The 21495-nt window shown below is 42.9% G+C and overlaps 1 protein-coding gene across 1 annotated transcript; it reads left to right on the top strand.

Annotated features, from left to right (window-relative positions):
- Positions 1-959: 959 nt before the first annotated feature.
- On the top strand, positions 960-11597 carry PTGS2 (prostaglandin-endoperoxide synthase 2). Its single transcript, XM_063134892.1, has 10 exons — positions 960-1028; positions 2264-2380; positions 3415-3558; positions 4278-4421; positions 5330-5511; positions 6530-6613; positions 6929-7175; positions 8060-8346; positions 9329-9476; positions 10418-11597. Exons 2-10 carry the CDS (start codon positions 2308-2310, stop codon positions 10819-10821), a joined length of 1713 nt encoding a protein of 570 aa, XP_062990962.1. The 5' UTR covers positions 960-1028; positions 2264-2307; the 3' UTR covers positions 10822-11597.
- The last annotated feature ends 9898 nt before the right edge of the window (positions 11598-21495 follow it).

Raw genomic sequence — 21495 nt, 5'->3', positions numbered from 1 at the left:
ACATTTCAGAGTCAAGAAAGTGAAGAAGAATATTAGTTAAGAATAGAGAATAGTTTCCCTGATCAAGCGTGTATGAATACCATAAAGAAGGAAGGGAAAGCCGTCAGAAAGGGGTCGGGGAGAGGAAGCACCTGTAATGGGTGCCAGATAGAGTGGGCAGAGAAAGGGATTTCAGGATTGCCTCTCGGCAACGTTTAAAATATATAAGCTTATATAAAATCTATAAGCTAAACATATTCTTATGCCCGGATCTCCGCGACAGGCCTGCGAGGCTGGTGGCTCCGATTTCGGTGGGGCTGTGAATCCATTCCGGGTTTCAGTTAGAACCAGCCAGGCCTCTAAATGAAGTATCCAAGGGTCTGAACGCTATTCTCGCAAAACAGTTCCGGCTCTTTTAGGGTTCTGGGTGAAACCCAGAGCGGGTTTAAAGCCCCACCGAAATCGGAGCCACCGACCTCCACTGCTTGCACGATCCTCAGCCATCAGCCAACTGCTGCGCCCCGCATGAGCGAACGTGCAACCCTAGCCGTGTCTACTCACAAGTAAGCCCCCCTCCCGTGCGTTCAAAAGGGGAGTCACTCCCAAATTATTGTGAGGATCGCAGCTCTAACGCGAAGCACCCGCCGCTCTTTATCGGGGTGCAAAGCGAGCTTCACCCGCGCCCCACTCTCGGGCCGCAGGAAGCAAAGGTGCTTCCCCGACAGGAAAAGTTGTGGCGAGCCCGCAAAAGGACCGCTCGGCTGGGAAACGGCCGTCATGGGCGGACCCTGTTTCCTTGCGTAAATCGTGACTCACGGGCTGCTCCACAGGCCGCTCCATAAAGGCAGAGACCCAGCGGGGATCACAAGGCAGAACCGGCTGGAAGCTGCACGCCGACTTATCAGCAGACACGAGGCGGCGCAACACGGCACGCAACGCAACAAGCGCGCACTTGAGGTTGAACGCCCGGATGCTGAGCCCGCTGCCTTCCGCCCGCACCGTGGTGCGCGGCGTGCTTTTGATCGCGCTCTTCGCGCTCAGCCGTGCAGGTTAGTGCTGCTGCTGCTCACCTGCCGCCTGTCTTGGCCTCGGTCTTGACCAGCTGCAAAAAGCCAGCGGGTGCTTTCCTTGGGCTACACGGTTCCATCCCTGCTTACCTGGGAGGAAGAAGTCCCCGTTGGACTCGGGGTGTGTGTGTGTGTGTGTGTGTGAAAAAGCCTGAGATGGTGGTGTTAAATACGCATATATGGCTGTTTCTGATGTTCCTTGGGATTTATTTATTTATTTTTATGCTTTTGATTGTGCTTTGGATTTTTTCCTCTTCCTTTTGGAATGCATTCAGAATTTAAATTCTGAAGGTGCTTGGAAAATAATAATAATAATAATAATGTGAGAGGTTTATGTTCTAAAACTCTGTAGGCAGGGGGGTGCCTGAGATAGCTGTCTGCAAAATTTTAAGGAGTTGGGCAGGTTAGGTGGGTAATACAAGAAGGTAATGCAGGATGAAGAAAGCTTTATTATGAAATTTCTTTTCATAAATGCCTGTAAATCCAGGATCTAAAATTATCTGACTGTGTCTTAACTTTGTACAAGCAAAACGGGAACTATATATCCAATATGAGAGAGTGCAGCGACAAATTGCCACACCCTCTATTACGTGTACTCTCATGTATTTTAGTCTACTGAAATGTTCCCTCTCGTTTAGGAAGGAAAGCCTATCTATTTCGTGGAGGGGTGGGGGGGAAGTCAGGGAGAAACTAGAGGTTTTAAATGTTTGATACCTTGGATGTCTATGGCCTTCATCTGTTTCTCCTTTTTAAGGCTACAATTCCATGCAGTGGGTAGACTTAGAGAAAATAGCTCTGCATACTCCATCCACCTCTCTCTCTTTCTCTCTCTCTCTCTCTCTCTTGTGTTCCATCACCCCCACTAACCTGATGGGGAGAACTCTTAAGGGTTGAGGTGGAAAAAAGAAAGGCCTACAAAACAATTCCACTAACAAAAGAATTACCTGTGGTAGCCATCGTATGCTTACTATGATGGTGCATGCAGTAGGCAGCAACAAATGTGATCTCAAGTGGCAATCAATCTAAAGGTTGAGCACTGGTCTATAGGTCTTGATTTTATTTATTTATTTACAATATTTATATACCACTCCCTATCCCAAGATTTCAGATCAGTAAACAAATAGAATAAAATAAAAGCAGAGCAAAAAAGATCTTTACAAATTACATTTTAATGACAGTACTCATGGCTTACAGCATATCTCTATGTTCCCTTTTAGCGAATCCTTGCTGCTCAAACCCATGCCAAAACAGAGGAGTGTGCATGTCAGCAGGTTTTGATCGTTATGAGTGTGACTGTACACGGACTGGCTACACTGGAGAAAACTGCATGACACGTATGTATTTCAGGAAGTTATACTTGCTTAACTCACACTTGGAAGAAGTGCCATAGCTTCCCATGTTCAGATTCCTAGCATTTCCAGGTAGGGCTGGGAAGACACATCTCTGGATGGAGGACCAGGGCCAGTCAGTGTAGATTGCTGGTCATCTGTGGAATGTTATGGAACAGTTGAGAATATCTGTACTTGCCTCTATACTTGATGTATTTCCTTCGGACAATCAAGATCAAGGACACTTTGACCCCAGGGCCAAATCATCGGACAGCCCAATGAAACAGTGGCCTTGAGCTCATGTTTTTCAAAATACAGCACTGAGGGATATAGCATTGCCATGATGGGATCATAATGATATGACACAAGGTGTAGATTTGGCCCTGGATAGATCGATGGCCTGATTTGGTGTAAGGCAATTTCCTCTATGGCTCAATTCAGACAGCATGTTAGTCAATGGTGGTTTTAGAACTCCACAGTGGAGTTTTACACCACCATTGAGAAATGTGTTGTCTGGTGGGAAAACTCCACACAACAGTGGAGTGGTTTTTTGGGGGAAATACTCCACGCAGAATATCCACACTGTGCAGAGGAGACTTCCTGCACAAGCATTTCATGGTGTGTTGTGTGGCGAGCTCGGTGGAGTTTTCCATAGTGTTGAGTTGACTTTTCCCACTGGCTAGAGAGTTCCCTGGCAAGAGTGGTGAAAGGAGGGAATGCCCCTCTAGGAGAGCCACTGGGATTGTTGTTTTTTTCCAGCAATGGCTGATGGGATACCATTGGGAGGACCGGGGGAGGGGGAGGGGAGGGGAGAGGGTGGAGGAACTGTCAATCAAATGTCACAGTGGATTTTACTCAACTCCACGGTAGCCCACAGTCACACAACAGTGGAGTTAGAACATGTTGTGTTGGGAGTACCACATAAAAACTCAACCGTTGAGTGGAGTTCTCACACACTGCATTGACTAAGGTGTTGTCTGAACTGAACCTATTTCTAACATTGGCATTTAATGCATTTATTTCTTAATGTTTCCATACAGCGGAATTTTTTACTTGGTTGAGACTAAAACTGAAGCCTGCTCCGGACACAGTTCACTACATACTCACTAATTTCAAAGTAGTCTGGAATATCATCAATAACATTCCATATATCCACAGTTACATCATGAGATACATACTAATGTGTAAGTCTCCCCATCCCTTCTACTACTCCTACAGTGCAATCCCATACCTTTCTACTTGGAAACAAGTGCCATTTAGTTCAATGGGGCTTACTCCCAGGTATGTGGGTATAGGATTGCTGCCTTAATCTTAGAGATAAATATTTATCTCAGCAGTTTGAATGATTTGTGTCATTTATGATAGCACAAATACAGTCTAATACAGTATTAATGAATTATTCAATTGTTTATTAAAAATGTTATATATTGCCTTTCTACAAAGCTTTCTAACTAAATGCTAGTTCAAGTTGTTTTTTAAATACCTTGCCTGTAATAAAGGGATATAAGTGGGGAGTGCTTGGTGGCTAACCAATAGGTTTTTCCTTGAAAAACTCTCCAGAATCAGGATAATTGCTCATAATAATTCGTAAGTTCTGCTTAGAGAGCACAGCCTACAGTCATGTGAAGGAATCTACTACTACATCCCATTTTACAGATGGTGAGACTGAGTAAATGCCTTGCCTAAAGCCACCCAGGGAGCTGAGATTGAATCTTGATTCAGGCCTAATGCAGGATTATACTAACAGTAAATATGTAACATGTGAATGTAATCTACCTTGAAGTCAGACTGCATATTGTTGTTTCAGAAAATATTTATTTATTCCGATATGTAGCTGCTTGGTCATGAATTGTTTAGCATTAACCTAATCACTTTCTTCTTTCCTTTCCTTCCCTTTTTTTAGCAAGATCCCACTTAATTGAGAGCCCGCCGACATATAATAGCCAATATAGTTACAAAAGTTGGGAAGCCTATTCCAATCTCTCCTATTATACTAGAAGTCTGCCACCAGTAGAACATGACTGCCCCACTCCAACGGGTGTGAAAGGTAAGGAGGGATACACATGTGTGGATGAAAAGGAAGGGGGGTGTTCCCAAATGTGAAGCAAAGCTGTGCTCACATGATAAATCCTGTGAGTCTGAAGCCATGATCAGCGTTCCAAATTGCAGCAGGAAAACCTAGTCATGTGCACCAAGGTCCCTTGTATGGATGTTCTCCCTCAGTGGTGGTGGGGAGAGATGCAAGGCAATTATTAACCTGAACGGGGCTAAAAAATCCCAGTCTTTTTTGTCCTTCAGTTTTGTTTTTAAGGGTGCAATCCTATGCATGTTTAGACGGTGGAGGGAGTCTGTTTTTATATCTTTCCCTGCTGCCAGTTTTTGTCTCAGGCTTATATAGTTCTTCAACTTGCAAAGGTTTTATATTATGTTTTATCATGTTGTATTTTAGGGTTTTACTTTCTGTGAAGTATTCTGAGAGCTTTGGCTATTGGGCAGTCTAGGAATGTAAGGAATAAATGTCAAAAACTTTTGAAGGGGGAAACGCAAACTATTAAGTGCGCGCTTCCTATGACAGAAAGGTTTTGCTTTATTTAGTTCATACAATCCAACAGAATTGGCTGTCAATCTGCCAGCAAGATAGATAGAAAGATAGACAGATAGATATAAATAAATATATCTTGGCAACCAAACTAATACCTATTTTAAACCAAGAGAGATCTAGTGCGACATAGGCCACAGCTAGACCTAAGGTTTATCCTGGGATCATCCACGGTTCGCCCCTGCCTGAGCGCTGGATCCCCTGTGTGTCACCTAGATGAACAGGTTTGACCCCTGGACAATCCAGGGATAAACCTTAGGTCTAGCTATGGCCATAGTATCATTACTCTAACTCTAAGGGAGCTATCAACATTCTATGCTACATTGCTGTAATGTTTTTTTCCTCCTTTTTTATAGGTAAAAAAGAGCTTCCCAACTCCAAGATCCTTGCAGAGAAATTCCTGCTGCGGAGAAAATTCATTCCTGACCCTCAAGGCACGAATATGATGTTCACCTTCTTTGCCCAGCATTTCACCCACCAGTTCTTCAAGACAGATCACCATAAAGGGCCAGCCTTCACCAGAGGTCTTGGGCACGGGGTAAGACTTTAAGGAGACTTAGCTATGCTGGATGGGAGATTATGGGAGTTGGAGTCCAACTCATCGGGGGTCCAACATCTGGAGGGAAGGCTGACTTAGCCTGGTTAGTTGTAATGAGCAAAACATTATCAATTCCTGTGGTGAGAGGGAGTTGCATAAACATTGTGATAGGCATATTGTACAACATGTCTCTCTGAAATAACCGCAAAAAAACCCTTGATCCCATTATCCTTGGAGTCTCTGCTCTCCTTGGTGGGGGAGGCATGTTTCTTCATTAGGTCATTCCCTAAATAAGTAGCTTAGCATTTCAGCTCCTAATCTACTCAATACACTGGGATAATTTTTCTGACTTCTGTATCTTTCATTCCAAAGAAGCAACCCTTGTTTTATTTAAATCTGGCTTTGTCAACAGCATGCAGTTTCTGAAGAAGACATGTCGGGGGGTGGGGTTTCATGCCACTGCAATTCTGGTTTTTAACAAGGGCTCTTGCTTTTAAAGCCTCTTATAGAGTGTTTTCTCCCTCACCCTAAAAAGTCTCTGGCAGGTAAAGACTCCAAGGAGCTTTGATCTCCAAATTAAATATATGAGTAGGATTGTCTGAGGAACGACATCCTGCTTTTTATGAGGGCAAGGAAACTGAAGCCACATTTCTAAGGATAGCTGACTACCTGAACTATTTAAAGGCCTAATCCTGCCAAAAATTTTAACACTTCATGGTTTCAAAGTGTCTTAAGTTCAGCTGAATTGTTCCCAGATACTTTATTTGGGAGAATTGGACTATTGGATTCCCATTGACTTGAATGAGCGAAGGGAACTCTCCCTTCCACTGTACTTTATGCTGTTTTGGAATATTACCGGGAGAGGATCAATCTATAGTACGTTCGCTTTCTCTGTCTGACGCCAATATTTTAGGGATGTTCTATCTATTCTTCAAGAGCTCCATCTCAACCTACCAACCTTCACAAGAAGTTAGATCTATCTAATGTTACTTATACGTTCCTTTCTCCTTCTTAACAGGTTGATCTAAGCCATGTCTATGGAGAGACTTTGGAAAGGCAGCTGAAACTGAGACACCTTAAGGATGGGAAACTAAAATTTCAGGTTGGTTTGGATACTTTGAACATTCCTTGAGAAGATATGCTTGAACGTTCCCTGTGATGTAAACAGGGACTATTTTTTGTAATGGCATTTGGCACCCTGTCTGTACTAGATAGATAACAGTGACATAGTAGTAAATGTGCACCTGAATCAAATGTGCATCTAGAATCAGTCCAACATGAAACTTACATGCCATTGAAACTGACAAGCTTAAGCTTAAACACACTACCTTTGCATTAGATTGAGACCTGAGGCTGACATCCAGTATCATAGACTTTTGTTCTGTGTTGCAATTCTCACGTATTGTTTTAATTACAGATGATTGATGGAGAGATGTATCCACCCACAGTTGAAGAAACTCAAGCCGAAATGATGTATCCGCCCCATCTCCCGGAGCACCTGAAATTTTCTGTAGGACAGGAGGTCTTTGGCTTGGTTCCAGGGTTGATGATGTATGCTACAATATGGCTCCGGGAACACAACCGGGTCTGTGACATTCTTAAGGGAGAGCATCCGGAATGGGATGATGAGCAGCTGTTCCAAACTGCCAGGCTCATTTTGATAGGTAAACTTGACAAATGGACATAATTAACAAACACGCACACTCACAAACGCAGATGGGAGTTGAAGGGCACCCACTTCATGGGAGATAGACCCATCAGCCATGATGGCTAAATAAAATCTCCATATAAGGGGTTAGTATACCTTAAATTAGCAGGCACTGAAGCCAAGCTACTGAAGTACAGATGTTGCCCTTGTGTTCTGGCTCTGAGCTTCCCAGGGGCATTTGATTAGCCCTTGGTGGAAATGTTATGTTAGAAAAGATGTGTCATCAGTATGATCCAGCAAGGCTGTTCTTGTATTCTTAGATGCAGGGCCAGGTTATGACATGCTGATGCACTGTCATATCAAGATTCAGAGGCCTCATACTATAAAAATTAAAGAGAAATAGGAAGGGTGGTGAAAGGGTTCCACCCACCATTAGGGGGTGTTTGTAGTCAAACAGTGTGTAAAAGCACTAATGAAGTAAGTTGATCTGAACTTCTTTTAAACTCGCTGTAGTCTGTGCTCATTGCCTCCATTGCTAAACACTTGTCTTGCCACGCTTTCTCTATATAAGGCAACTCTGCTGTAAGTCACCCCAGACTTTCCAACATATTTAAGTCAAAGTGATTTCATCTTGGTTATCTTACATCTTAGTTATCTCCAACATATGTAGAGGCCCCCCATGATAGGAGGCCCTAAGCCATGGCTTATTTGGCTTGGTCCTAAATCTGGCACTGTTTAGATGTGATTTTTAATGGGCATTGTACAGTTTCACAAGGGATGGTTTCCATTTTAGTTTGCCCACTTGAACAAGCCAATTTGGAGTAGCAGAGTTATATATTTGGTATTGTTTAGGAAGCAAAACAAAGACTGACTATTGTACATTTCTTTTTAAAAAAACAGGTGAGACAATCAAGATTGTGATTGAAGATTATGTGCAGCACTTAAGCGGCTACCACTTCAAGCTGAAGTTTGATCCGGAGCTTCTCTTCAACCAAAGATTCCAGTATCAGAACAGAATAGCAGCTGAGTTTAACACACTCTACCACTGGCATCCTCTTCTGCCTGATACTTTTCAAATCCAGGACCAAGAGTATACTCATCAGCAGTTCATCTACAACAACTCCATCATGTTGAACCATGGCCTGTCCCACATGGTACAATCTTTCTCCAACCAAAGGGCTGGAAGGGTAAGGCTACTTTTCTCTCAACTCTCTAGAGCAGTCTTTCCCAACCTGGTGTCATCCAGTTGTGCACGACTGCAAATCCCATCACTCCCAGTCAGACAGAGACAGTGGCCATAGCTAGACCTAAGGTTTATCCCAGGATCATCCTGGGTTCGTCCCTGCCTAAGCACTGGATGCCCTGTGTGGCACTTAGATGAACAGGTTTGACCTCTGGACAATCCTGGGATAAACCTTAGGTCTAGCTATGGCCAAAGTGGTATAATGATTGCAAGCACACAGTTGTTTAACGTTATCAGTAACGGTTTGCCTCTATCACAGAGGTGGTAGACCTGTGTTTGGGTTATACCACTTGAGATTGTAGATGAGGGGATCATGTGATGGAATACTCCTTCCAAACAAAACAAAAAAACCTTCATATAGAAAACTAATTCTGTCTTAGCCTTCTCCCTAGTGTTTTCTTTCTCTGAAAACTAGACCTTGATGTGAAAATTTACGAAAATCTCTAAAGTCAACCTAGGCTAATGCAGTTCTCTTTATATTCTGCATCAGAAATTATAATCTCTTTCTATTCTGCCAGATGAAGAGATATGGGGAACTCAAACAATAAGCTATGTTGCGTTTCCTGACTCTCCCTTTCTCTTTTGGGACTAAGGTGGCAACAACTGGAGATAGCCTAGCATTAGAGACAGTGTGGTGTAGTGGCTAAAGTGTCAGACGGGGAGTCTGGGAGATCCGGGTTCTAGTCCCCACTCGGCCATGGAAACCCACCAGTCACAGACTCTCTCAGCCCAACCTACCTCACAGGGTTGTTGTTGTGAGGATAACATGGAGAGGAGGATTATGTACACACCGCCTTGGGTTCCTTGGAGGAAAAAAGGCGGGATATAAATGTAATAAATAAATAAAATTAAATTAAAAGGGTTAAAATATGCTGTACTGAATCACCATTCAATTTCTCATGTCGTTCCCATTTCTTCAAAAACAGGTCTCGGGGGGTAGGAATATACCTGCTTCAGTGCTGAAAGTAGCAAAAGCCTCCATTGAACATAGCCGACAGATGAGATACCGATCTTTGAATCAGTACCGGAGGCACTTTCTCTTGAAGCCTTTTCAGTCATTCGAACAACTTACAGGTGAGACTTTCCTTTTCCTTCATGTAAGGGAGCAGCTTCTCTTTGCAGGCAGGGTTGTCTAGCTCAGAGGTAGACATGATCCTTTGCATGTGGAAGGTCCCAGCTCCAATTCTTGGCATCTCCAATTAAGGGATTGCAAGGAGCAGATCTGGGAAAGACCTTGAGGAACCACAGCCGGTCCAAATACACAGCAAAGAAGTAGATGCTCCCATGGGTTGGGTTGGGTTCAGTTCAGTTCCATTCCATGCTGCCTTTCATCCAAAAAGCCTCCAAAGGGGCTTATGAAGGATAAGATACATATTCAAAATATTCATTTTTAGATAAACCACTTCGTTTGAAACATCAATAAGAAAATTATGACTTCTTGAGAAAGGTTTTGCCTTTTGCTGGTGACTTAGTTAAGATTCTTGGCAGAAGGACTGCAACTATCATTGCAAAGTCTGTGAGACCCTAGCCTGCCCAAGTGTAGCGATGAGCTCAAAAGGGGAATTGCAGTATCTATTGGAAGGATGAAGCCAGGTGCTGTGGCTTCATTGGCAAGTGGGTAGAACTTCTGAGCGGCGGAGGAAACGGCTGTGTTGCTTGTATAACTCCCTGTGCAAAGATGTCCGTAGACTTGTGCCTTGATTCTTTCTTGGCTTGGCTTTTCCTGCGATGTGCTATTTCACCGCAATTGTCAAGTTCCATCTCCTCCTCTTTTCCTCCTCTCCAGGCAGCTGTAACAGAAAGGAAGATGGGGGGTCTGTCAGTCTCTCTCTCTCTGTTTTATCCTGGCCTGATTAAGCATAAAGCAGTTCCTTTTCTTATCTGAGAAGCTAATGATAGAAAAAACACCTACTGACTTCCAAGCTTGGAAGAAACTGGGATAGTGAAGGATCAAGATGTGTTTTTCAGGTATCGGAGGTTTCCTAACTTATGACTCTTTACCTTTTTTCTAACAGGAGAAAAAGAGATGTCTGCAGAACTTGAAGAGCTGTATGGAGATATTGAAGCTATGGAGCTGTATCCAGGCCTTCTTCTAGAAAAGCCACGTCCTGGAGCCATCTTTGGTGAGACTATGATAGAACTTGGGGCACCATTCTCCTTAAAAGGTCTCATGGGAAACCCGATCTGCTCCCCCGAGTATTGGAAGCCCAGCACTTTTGGAGGCAAAGTGGGCTTTGACATTGTGAACACAGCCTCCATCCAAGGCCTCATCTGCAACAATGTGAAGGGTTGTCCCCTCACAGCTTTCCACGTCTTGAACCCGGAAACAATACTGACAAATAACATCAGCAACCCCAGCACGTCGATAGATGAGATCAGCCCAGCTGTACTACTGAAAGAGCGGTCTGCTGAACTTTAGAAAAAAGCTGTTCACGTTTATTTATTTAATTTATCTATTTTAATATTGATATTTATACTTCAAACAGAACTCTATGGACTTGTCTGTGCCTTGGCATCTAATCCAAGATGGGGACTTAAAGGAGTTCTGCTTGGTGTTGCAGATCTGGATACCTGGTTTTTAATTATATCTTTTGTACCGGAAATATCTTTTCCAAAATGGATAAAAGGCATTAAATTTGCTGCTTAAACTTGAATGCAAACACTAACATGGAACCGGGTTAAGTGCCACCCACTCAAAGCCTGACAATATTTTTGGGGGGAAACAAAACTAACACAAGAAATCTGTATTCTCAAAACCTGCCCCTCTGCAGAAATAATTTTAGTACTACCCTACGAAATAAATGGGAGACGAAAAGGATAGCTACGATCTAGTTAAAATTAGCTGCATTGGCATGGAACTTGATAGAATGCAAAATTACTTAAATTGGGCTCTTGTGTTGACTAAAAGTTGGGAAATGGGAAATGAATTTTCACTAGCTTTTTTGTGTGGCTAAGCACAAGATTTTGAAAATGGGCTGATCTTCCTTTATTTCATGAGTAGTCTCTACCTGGTTACAAAAACAAAATCTTGTCCTGTGGCTTTATAGGATGTGGTTCCCACACAATTCCTATTTAAATGAATAGGAGCTAGTACTCTGGCTGAATCAATATGCTTTTCAATGACAAGTTTCTTAGTGCATTTCTGTAGGGTAGCCCAATATATATGATCGGAAGGTAAACACTTACAATTTATTATTCAATTGATCCAAGCCAAAGTTAGGATTGAAGAGTTCTTTTTAACTAAAACAGATGTATGTTCGAAAATTAGCCACTTGGAGAAAAGTAAAGATTGGCAAGAATTCAAATAATGAAATCCATCCTTCAAGGTTTGCAGCTTCCTTAATTTGTTCTCTGTTTCATGGAAATTGATAAAATGCATCATCTTGATTAGCTGTGGAGAGGCTACGAAAAGGCACGGTAGAACACCACTAAAATCCATTCACAATTATTTTCCCCTAAGTGTGTGAGTTCTAAATTCAATCTAGGCATTAACTGTTTCTGAGTTTCAGTGTCGCTTGAAATCTAGATCTCTTAACACAGCACTTTATATATGCAAAGGTAATTTCAATGTTGGGACCTTCACACTACATTTCTGTTATAAGGGTGTTGTTAATATGGTTAGAAGGGTTTAAGGTAGATCATGGTCTTTCTACTTAGTTGATTACTTGAAAAATGCAACATTCTCCCTTTACTGTGTACATTTAAACATTTCATATTGCTCAAGAAATATGTGCTGACTGTTATGGTACTCACATCAGTATGCTGCTTGCTCTCAGCTTTAAAACTAACTGGTTCTCTTACTTTGGTAGTTGGTGCAAAGTTTCTTTGTAGGTCAAAAAGCTTTTTTAAAAAAAGCTGGAAAAAGAAGCCTATGTAAGGCCATAGCTAGACCTAAATGTTATCCCTGGATCGTCCAGGGGTCAAACCTGTTCATCTAGGTGACACACAGGGGAGCCAGTGCTCAGGCAGGGGCGAACCTGGGATGATCCCAGGATAAACCTTAGGTCTAGCTGTGGCCTGACACAGAGGATGTGGGTAAAACACTATTACACAGCAATAGTGTAAGAGCAGCTGATCCAGCATAACTTCTAGGCTCTGCCCAAAGCGTTTAAGATGGAGGGATGGTCCTCTTTGTATAATTTCCAGCATTCCACAGCCTCCCATGCTAGGGCATGCTGGGAGTTACAGGATTTTTCCCCCATCTAAACATGCTTCAAGCATGGGATTGATTTCAAGTTAACTGTCCTATCCTAGTCAGTACTGTCTGTTCCTTTTGCTTGTCTGCCTCGCAATTAAATTGCGAGGCTGTGGGCACAGCCTCTACTTAGAAAAAGAAAGAAACAACACTTTTTGTACACTACTTGTAATTGTGCACTTATTATAGTCCACTGCAGGATGCCAGTCTCTAGAACCATGTCTTCCTCTACACTGTATTCTGTGCTACTGTTATCAAGCAGGCCAATTTTGTGCTTTTAATATTCTGGTAATATTTCCATTTCTTCAATGGTAATTTATCTCAGCCTGCTGGTCTTGGTTGGGTGTTTGAATTGTTGCTGCACATACACAGGAAGGAAGTCACGTTTGTTGTGACCCCCTGTCCAGAGATAGTCACACTCGGTGTTTCACTGCCTTCAATGGGACTGAAGCATTTATTTATTTTAAGGCTTCATATATCCTCTGCTCTTCAGCACCAAAGGCTCCCGGAGTAGGTTATGACAATCAGGAGCAAGACTCCCTGTTTGCAAGCTTGACATCTAAAAGACATGATGTAAGAGGAAAAGAGATGGGGAAGAAGATAGTGTGGGAAAGCAAACTCACTCGATTTAGAATTAAATTATGAACTGTGGGCTTATTTATATTTAATAATGTATTAATATCTATTTTTACATTCCATGATGTACACAGTGCTAAGATTATTGATAATAAATTATTTTAAGAAAAGCATTTGGTGGGAGCTGCTTTTTTTCCCCCCATACTGCATTGCTACCTTGAATACTTCCAAACATGACCTCGGTGAAGGATATCAGTCACTGTTATTGAACAAGTCTAAATTGGGCTTCCCCAACCTGGTGCCTTCCCAATGTGTTGGACAACAGCTCCTATCATCCCCAAGCCAGCCTGGCCATTGCTATGTAGTCCCAATACATTGGGAGGCCTCCAGGCCAAATGTGTACTCCAGCCTTAACACTTGGCTCAAGAGATGGCTGCACTTCATTCCTCTGCGGTTATCCCATGAAGTTGTTTGGTGGGAGATTCAGGACACATAATTAAACTATGGGATTTACTTCTACAAGATGTAGTGATTAGTGATGGTCATCGATTCGGATGGCTTTAAAGGGGGATTGGACAAATTTATTGAGGAGAAGGCTATCAATGGTTACTAGTCCTGATGGCTATATGCTATTTCCAGTATCACAGGCAGTAAGCCTATGTACACCAGTACACGGTGATCTCATGTCCTACTTATTGTGGGTTTCCCATAGAACAGCTGTGTGGCCACTGTATCAACACCATGCTGGACTAGATGGACCCTTGGTCTGATCCAGCAGGGTTCTTATGTTCTGCCCAATCCTATTGGACTTTTTCATCCATCTTTACTTGTTGCCTGATTCCTGCTAGCTTCTAGCAACAGAACCACTTTTCTACCAAGAGGACCACTGTTCTTCCTTTTAACGGTCCATCTGTGTGTGCACTGGTAGGAATGTGAACAAGCCTACACACTCAACCCACAGCAAATGGATGCATAAAAGCATGGGATGTGGTGATCATGCATTAATTCACTTGCTGAGTTCAGGAAACTAGTTTATAAAGGGCTCCTTTAGTCTGTGTCCTTCACTCTGGGATGATCGAGAAGAGATCCTGGCCCTCCTGTGTGACAACCTTCCAAGTATTCGAAGAGTGCTATCATTTCAGAGGAGGGCAACCAGGATGATCAGGGGTCTGGAAACAAAGCCCTATGAAGAGAGACTGAAAGAACTGGGCATGTTTAGCCTGGAGAAGAGAAGATTAAGGGGAGATATGACAGCACTCTTCAAATACTTAAAAGGTTGTCACACAGAGGAGGGTCAGGATCACTTCTCGATCCTCCCAGAGTGCAGGACACGGAATAACGGGCTCAAGTTAAAGGAAGCCAGATTCCAGCTGGACATCAGGAAAAACTTCCTGACTGTTAGAGCAGTACAACAATGGAATTAGTTACCTAGGGAGGTTGTGGGCTCTCCCACACTAGAGGCATTCAAGAGGAAGCTGGACAACCATCTGTCAGGGATGCTTTAGGGTGGATTCCTGCATTGAGCAGGGGGTTGGACTCGATGGCCTTGAAGGCCCCTTCCAACTCTGCTATTCTATGTTTCTATGATTCTCCCCTCAATCTTCTCTTCTCCAGTATAAACATGCCCAATTCTTTCAGTCTCTCCTCATAGGGCATTGTTTCCAGACCCCTGATCATCCTTGTTGCCCTCATATGAACCCCCTCCAGCTTGTATGCATCCTTCTTGAAGTGTGGTGCCCAGAACTGGATGCAATACTCAAGTTGAGGCCTAACCAGTGCCAAATAGAGGGGAATCAGTACTTCACACAATTTGGAAGTTATACTTCTATTAATGCAGCCCAATGTAGCATTTGCTTATTTTTGCAGCCACATCACTCTGATGGCTCATATTCAGCTAGTGATCTACAATAATTCCAAGATCCTTCTCGCTTGCAGTGTTGCTGAGCCAAGTATCCTCCATCTTGTAATGGTGCATTTGGTTTCTTTTTCTTCGGTGTAGAACTTGGCATTTATCCCAATTAAATTTCATTCTGTTGTTTTCAGCCCAGCGCTCCAGCCTATCAAGATCACTTTGAAGTTTGTTTCTGTCTTCCAGGGTATTAGCTATCCCACCCAATTTTGTGCCATCTGCAAATCTGATAAGCATTCCCTGCACCTCCTCATCCAAATCATTAATAAAAATGTTGAAGAACTCTGGGCCCCGGACTAAGCCTTACGGTACCCCACTTGTTACCTCCCCTCCAGTTTGAGAAAAGTACCATTGATAAGCACTCTTTGAGTCTGATTCTGTAGCCAACTGTGGATCCACCTAATAGTCGTTCCATCTACTCCACTTTTAGCTAGTTTGCTAATCAGAACTTCTGAATGATGAATAAGGCAGTTCCTTGGTGGAAGGGATCCTCCTTCCCTCTGAGCATAGGCAAGTCAGCAATGATGCAATGGGCGAGAATGCTCAAGTGCAGAACTGTGGAACGTTGGCTTTGTATTACAGGCCAGGGACCATTTCGCCTCAGGTAATGTGTGAAGGAGGGGGTTTGCCCCAGTTTTATGACCAAAAATTGACCTCAATTGAACTATGAGAAGCTGATTTATCACAAAGCCAGAGGGTAGCACAGGACTTCAAAGACAAATGTAGGGACCCACCAAATCGTAAATTCAAGTACATTGTGGTTGCACTGTCTATGGGGAAATGACATGCCAGGATTTCCCTTATTAGAGCATAAGAATTTTCTTACTGAATGAGTCCACTGACTCATGTAGGTTAGAATTCTTCTGCTTTGGCCAGTGGAAGGTGAATGGCTGAATATTGAGATTTTATCTCCTGTTGCAGTGACCAGGAATGTAGCTACTTTGGCCATTACATTGGCTTCATGAGCTGAATCTGGCCGGCAACAAGTGACCACTAAATTCAGGAGTCCCCAACCTTTTTAGGGAACATTTAGATTTTTGAGCGAGTAGTCTCCCAAAATGACTGCTCATTCATAAAACGGCTGCTGTGGTGGTCATGGGTCATAACAGTATTTTTTTTCCTAAAAAGAAAAGAAATGCATCAACAAAAAAGAGGAATACAACAGATACAACCGCCCAGAGAGCTTTGTGAACCACCCAGAGAGCTTCTGCTATTGGGCGGTATAAAAATGAAATAAATAAATAAATAAATAAATAAATAAATAAATATAAATTTCCATAAAATCTGCATATGGTAATTTCTAGGAATTGATGCAAATTTAGAAATAATTTTTATAATTTAAATAGAAATACAGTGCATCTCATCATAAAGTGGAAGACCTGTTACCTGTGTGTGTGCTTGACCATTCATCTGCTGCCCAGGTGCTGAGTGTTGATGGGCAACCATTCTCATGCTTCTTTATCTTTAAACCAGAATGGGACAGGACAGCCCTTCAAATAAACACACAGCCTCTGGTAGCCTTTTAAATAGAAGACAGTCCACTAAAACAGGACACATAGCCACCCTAGATGCTACATTATCAGAGTGATTATGTACATGGAAATGTGTTTGTTTGAACAACCTTCGCTGGAGAAAGGTGATAGTTTCTAGAAAGGGAGATATTGGATAGTCAGCTCTCATTACATTAGATGGTGGGTGGCAAAGAGATGGATTCCTAAGAAGTTATTGTTATTGTTTTACTCCCCTCCTGACTGCAGTACACTGAAAACATATTTAAGGAGCCTGTAGCGGAACAGTCAGACATTTGATCCTGGCAGGGAAATGTGTCTCTTAAGTGATCGATGCACCTCACTGGAGCCTTTGCTCCAACCTCTTTAACTGAGGACACTGTAAAGGACACAGCCTTGAACCACAGTGGAGAGACCACCTCCTGTGGCCCTGTTCTCATGGAAGGCTCCCCCCCACCCCCAGGTCAAGAAGCAGGAACCTCCATCAAAGCCAGATCTCTCAGCTGTGGAGATAGATAGGCTGTCTCAGTGTCCTGCACCTCCCCGTTCCCAGCTGACAAGCCAATGGGAGGCCTGATACAACTGAATTCTCAGGCTCCTAGCTTCCCATGTCTGGGGCCAATTCTTCAGCATCTCCTTCTGAGGCCTTAGCTAGACCTAAGGTTTATCCCGGGATCGTCCCAGGGTCATCCCTGTTCATGTAAATGACAGACGGGATATCCCGGGAGCAGGCAGGGATGACCCCAGGACAATCCCAGGATAAACCTTAGGTCTAGCTAAGGCCCGAGTCAGACTCAGAGCCTATAGCTCCCTCAAAAGTGGGCCAAAGCCTCACAGGCAGACATATGTCACCTACACCTAGTCTACTCTGTAACCATTCTGCCTACTTGTGAGCATATTCACCCATACTTTACCATAAATCTCTGGATCTTTCACCAGGGAAATAAACAAAGCAAAGAAATATATCTCTTCAAAATACCAATCTGAACATATGAGGCTGAATTGTCAACTGGGAGCACATTATTATTATTATTATTATTATTATTATTATTATTATTATTAATTTATATAGCACCATCAATGTACATGGTGCTGTACAGAGTAAAACAGTAAATAGCAAGACCCTGCCGCATATGAATCTACCTGTAAACTATGATCATTATCTGAGCCCCTGCCCCCCTCCAAGTGCCTCCTCTGAGGGAAGCTCGGCAGGGGGCAAAAAGGAAGGGGGGCCTTTTTGGTGGTAGCCCCCTGATTTTGGAACAATCTCCCCAGTGAGGCCAGCTTGGTGCCAACACTGTCATCTTTTCAGTGCCAGGTTAAGATCTTCCTCTACTCTCAGGCATTTGACCGCAGATGACAGAGTTTCTAACAGGTCCTGGGATCTCTTATTGTTGATTGTTAAAAGTGTGTGTGTGTGTGTGTGTGTGTGTGTGTGTGTGTAAAACCCTTCTGAAGCTGCTTCAATGAAGTTGCTGGGGGCAGCATGAGAAGCACTACACAAGGGAGAAGACCTGTGGCCTTGGATTGAGTTATTGAGACTTGTCCCTAATTTTACAAGGCCAAACTGTAGTACCAACAAGGGGACCTCTCTTCAGCATCTCTGTGGGTGAAGAGGACTTATATTGGGCTGAGGACTCCCGAAGCATTTTGTGAATGTTTCCTTTTTGTTGTGCTTTCTGTTTGTGTGCAACGTACTCTCTTGAACAGGCACCAAAGAAACTGGAATTGTACTGTTGTTTAATATATGTTGCAAGTTACTTTGTTTTACAAATTTATGATAAAATACCTGTTTGAATATTTGATCTGTCTATTTTTGAAGCAACTCTGATTTTAGAGCCACGCAGCGTAAAATATTTGAACTGAGCTGTAACCTCGCTGATCCAGTATTTTTAAGGTTTTTCAACTTTGTAAACTGCCCAGAGAGTTTTGGCTATTGGGTAGAATAGAAAATGAATGAATGAATGAATGAATGAATGAATGAACGAACTCTGACTGGGAGAAGCTCTTGCCCTATGAAGTAACTGGGCTGTGAAGGAGATAATTTTAACTGGATCCTTCTGCGTGCAAAGTAGGTCCTCTAGAACTAAGCCATAGCTGCTCCCACACTCTCGGCCTTTGAATAGGAGGAGATGGATCTCCAGCCTAGCCCATAGATATTCTGTTTGTTTTCCTGTGCCGACGTTTGAAGTGGATTTTCCTCACAGGTATCCAGGCGTTTCCCCTTATTTGAGGCATAAACAGACAGGAGCATAGGGTGTGCCTTCCTCCTTTGTTCAGACTTGTCCTGCTGGCTAATCATTTTCAACTCAGGCATTTTCTTTTCTTTCTTTTTTATTGTATTTGTACATTCCTTTGAAAGTGCACTAAATGCTGCACCCTTTCCCTTCCGCTACAGGGTGAGTTGGCAACGTAGCCCCACCTTGCAGCCACCACGGGGCAAATTATCCAGATGGACAGTCGCCCTAGTCTTTTGGCACGATTGCTTTAAACCTGTTATTGTGTTTTAAATCTCTATGGGGGCGCTGCTAGGTTTTATTTGGGGCTGTTATTTTGATACTGTAATTTTAAATGTTGACATTTTATATTGTATTTTAAGATGTATTTTTTGAGCCTTCCAGAGGGCTTCGTTTACTGGATGGTATAGAAAAATAAATAAATAAATAAATAATCAAGGGTGTTGAACCTCTTTCAACTGAAGGGCTGGATTCCATCTCAGACAAGCTCCAGGGGGACACATTCCAGTGGTGGGTGTGGCCAAAGGCAAAAGAGGGCAGGGTGAAAGGCAAAGGGGTGAGGCCAAAATACCAGCTTATTTCACAGATATGTCAAATGAAGTCACCATTACACTGGTTGTCTGGTTTGTCCTGAGGTGGCTTTCCTATTTAAGAATGTAAGAACATAAGAAGGTCCATGCTGGATCAGACCAAGGGTCCATCTAGCCCAGCACTCTGTTCACACAGTGTCCAACCAGCTGTCGGCCAGGGACCAACAAAGCAGGACACGAGTGCAGCAGCACCTTCCCACCCGTGTTCCCCAACATCTGGTGCATATAGGTTTACTGCCACTGATACTGGAGGTAACAAATAGCCATCAGGGCTAATAGTCACTGATAGCCTTCTCCTCAAGGAATTTATCCAACCCCCTTTTAAAGCCATCCAAATTGGTGGCCATCACTACATCTTGTGGTAATGAATTCCATACTTTAACTATGCATTTTGTGAAGAAGGTCTTCCTTTTATTTTTCCTGAATCTCCCACCAATCAACTTCATGGGATGACCCCGGGTTCTAGTATTATGGGAGAAGGAGAAAATGTCTCCTTATTCACATTCTCCACACCATGCATAATTTTGTACACCTCTGTTTGCTTCAGGATCAATTTCAGCTGGCACACCTATGCTTATGCCATAATAAATTGGTTAATCTTTAAAGATGACACAAGATTCTTTTGTTTTAGATGGGGCATCCCCTGGAAACGGGAGCATACATTTTACATTTCCTGGACAACAGGGAATTCCCTTCTGTTAGGGAAGGAATATTTAGGCTGCAATCCTATCCATGGGAGCTACTTCTGGGAAGATATGAGGGCTGTCTGTATGCTCTGAAAGTCCCGTGGTGGGTGGGTGGTGGCGCTGCATCGGTTATATGATGCAGCAGCCACCTCGCAGTCATCACAAGGCTTTCCTGCGACACTGCAATTTTAAAAAGTCAGGGACTTAACCCGACTTCCTCACATCCTCCACCTATCCTTGCTCCAGCATTGCACCTGAGAAATTCCCAGGGCCAATGGCAACACTTGATTGGCCACTGTCCTCAAGGGCAGAAGGCAGGGGGTGGGCCTGGCAAGCCAAAGGACCGCCAGAAGCCCTAAACCCTCCCTCTGCAGCAGGATTAGCTGCCGTCACCCAACAGCAGTGAAAGCGAAGGGTTTTGCTTAAGGCAGCGGCAACCCAGATTGTGCTGTTCTGGAATGACACCTCTAACTGGTGGCATTTCTTCTTTGGAATGGGGTGCTCTTAATACCTTACAGTTTTGTCAATGCCGTGTATACCAAATCCTTTCTGCCAGTTCTACCGTGCAATCAAAGACTGTTTTCTGTTACTGAGGCAACACTATTTTTGCAACAAAAAGAACGGTTGCTAAATACCTCATCATGAGTAATGAAGACCAAATAATTATAATATGCTTGTAATTATAATATGCTTGTTCTTCTAATGAAAGCCTGGCTGTTTCATGAAAGAGAGAAAAATTAAATGATCCTACTAAACTACCTTTAAGTCCATTAAATACAAATTGCAAAACCTTGCTAGTATAAAGAGATTATTTTTCTGGAAACCCTGGAATCTGGAAATGGAATATCCACACATTTTTATATTACCATTTGAAAAGGTGTATTTCAAGCTAAGGTCTGGTGACCTTCTCCCTGAGCTAGATGCAATAACAATTAACAACAACAACAATAATAACATATTTATTTATTATCTGCCTCTCCCTCTGGATCGAGGTGAGGAACAGCATTAAATACAACAATACAATATGTAAAACTGATTAAAAGAGCATATAAAACTGATACAATATTAAAATAACAATCACAACATCTTAAAATTCTTAGGTTTAAAATTCATCTGGGTAGGCCTATACCACCAGCCTTCCCTGGTGCCCTTCAGATGCTTTGGACTTCGGCTCCCATCAGCCTCAGCCAGCATAGCCAATAGTCAGGAATGCTGGGAGTTGCACTCCAAAACATCTGGTACTAGGTTGGGAAGACTTTCAGCAAGGAAAAACTGGAGAATGTCTCTGATTTAAGGGGGAAGGGTTATTAGAACAATTAATGTCTTCTCTGGATGTCTTTATCAAGTACTTTTAATACGTCTACTCTTTTGAGGCTAGACTGATTCATGCTC

Source organism: Elgaria multicarinata, chromosome 1, assembly GCF_023053635.1.
Source record: "Elgaria multicarinata webbii isolate HBS135686 ecotype San Diego chromosome 1, rElgMul1.1.pri, whole genome shotgun sequence".
In the NCBI taxonomy this organism is placed as follows: Eukaryota; Metazoa; Chordata; class Lepidosauria; order Squamata; family Anguidae; genus Elgaria; species Elgaria multicarinata.
This window is presented reverse-complemented; position numbering and strand designations above follow the sequence as displayed.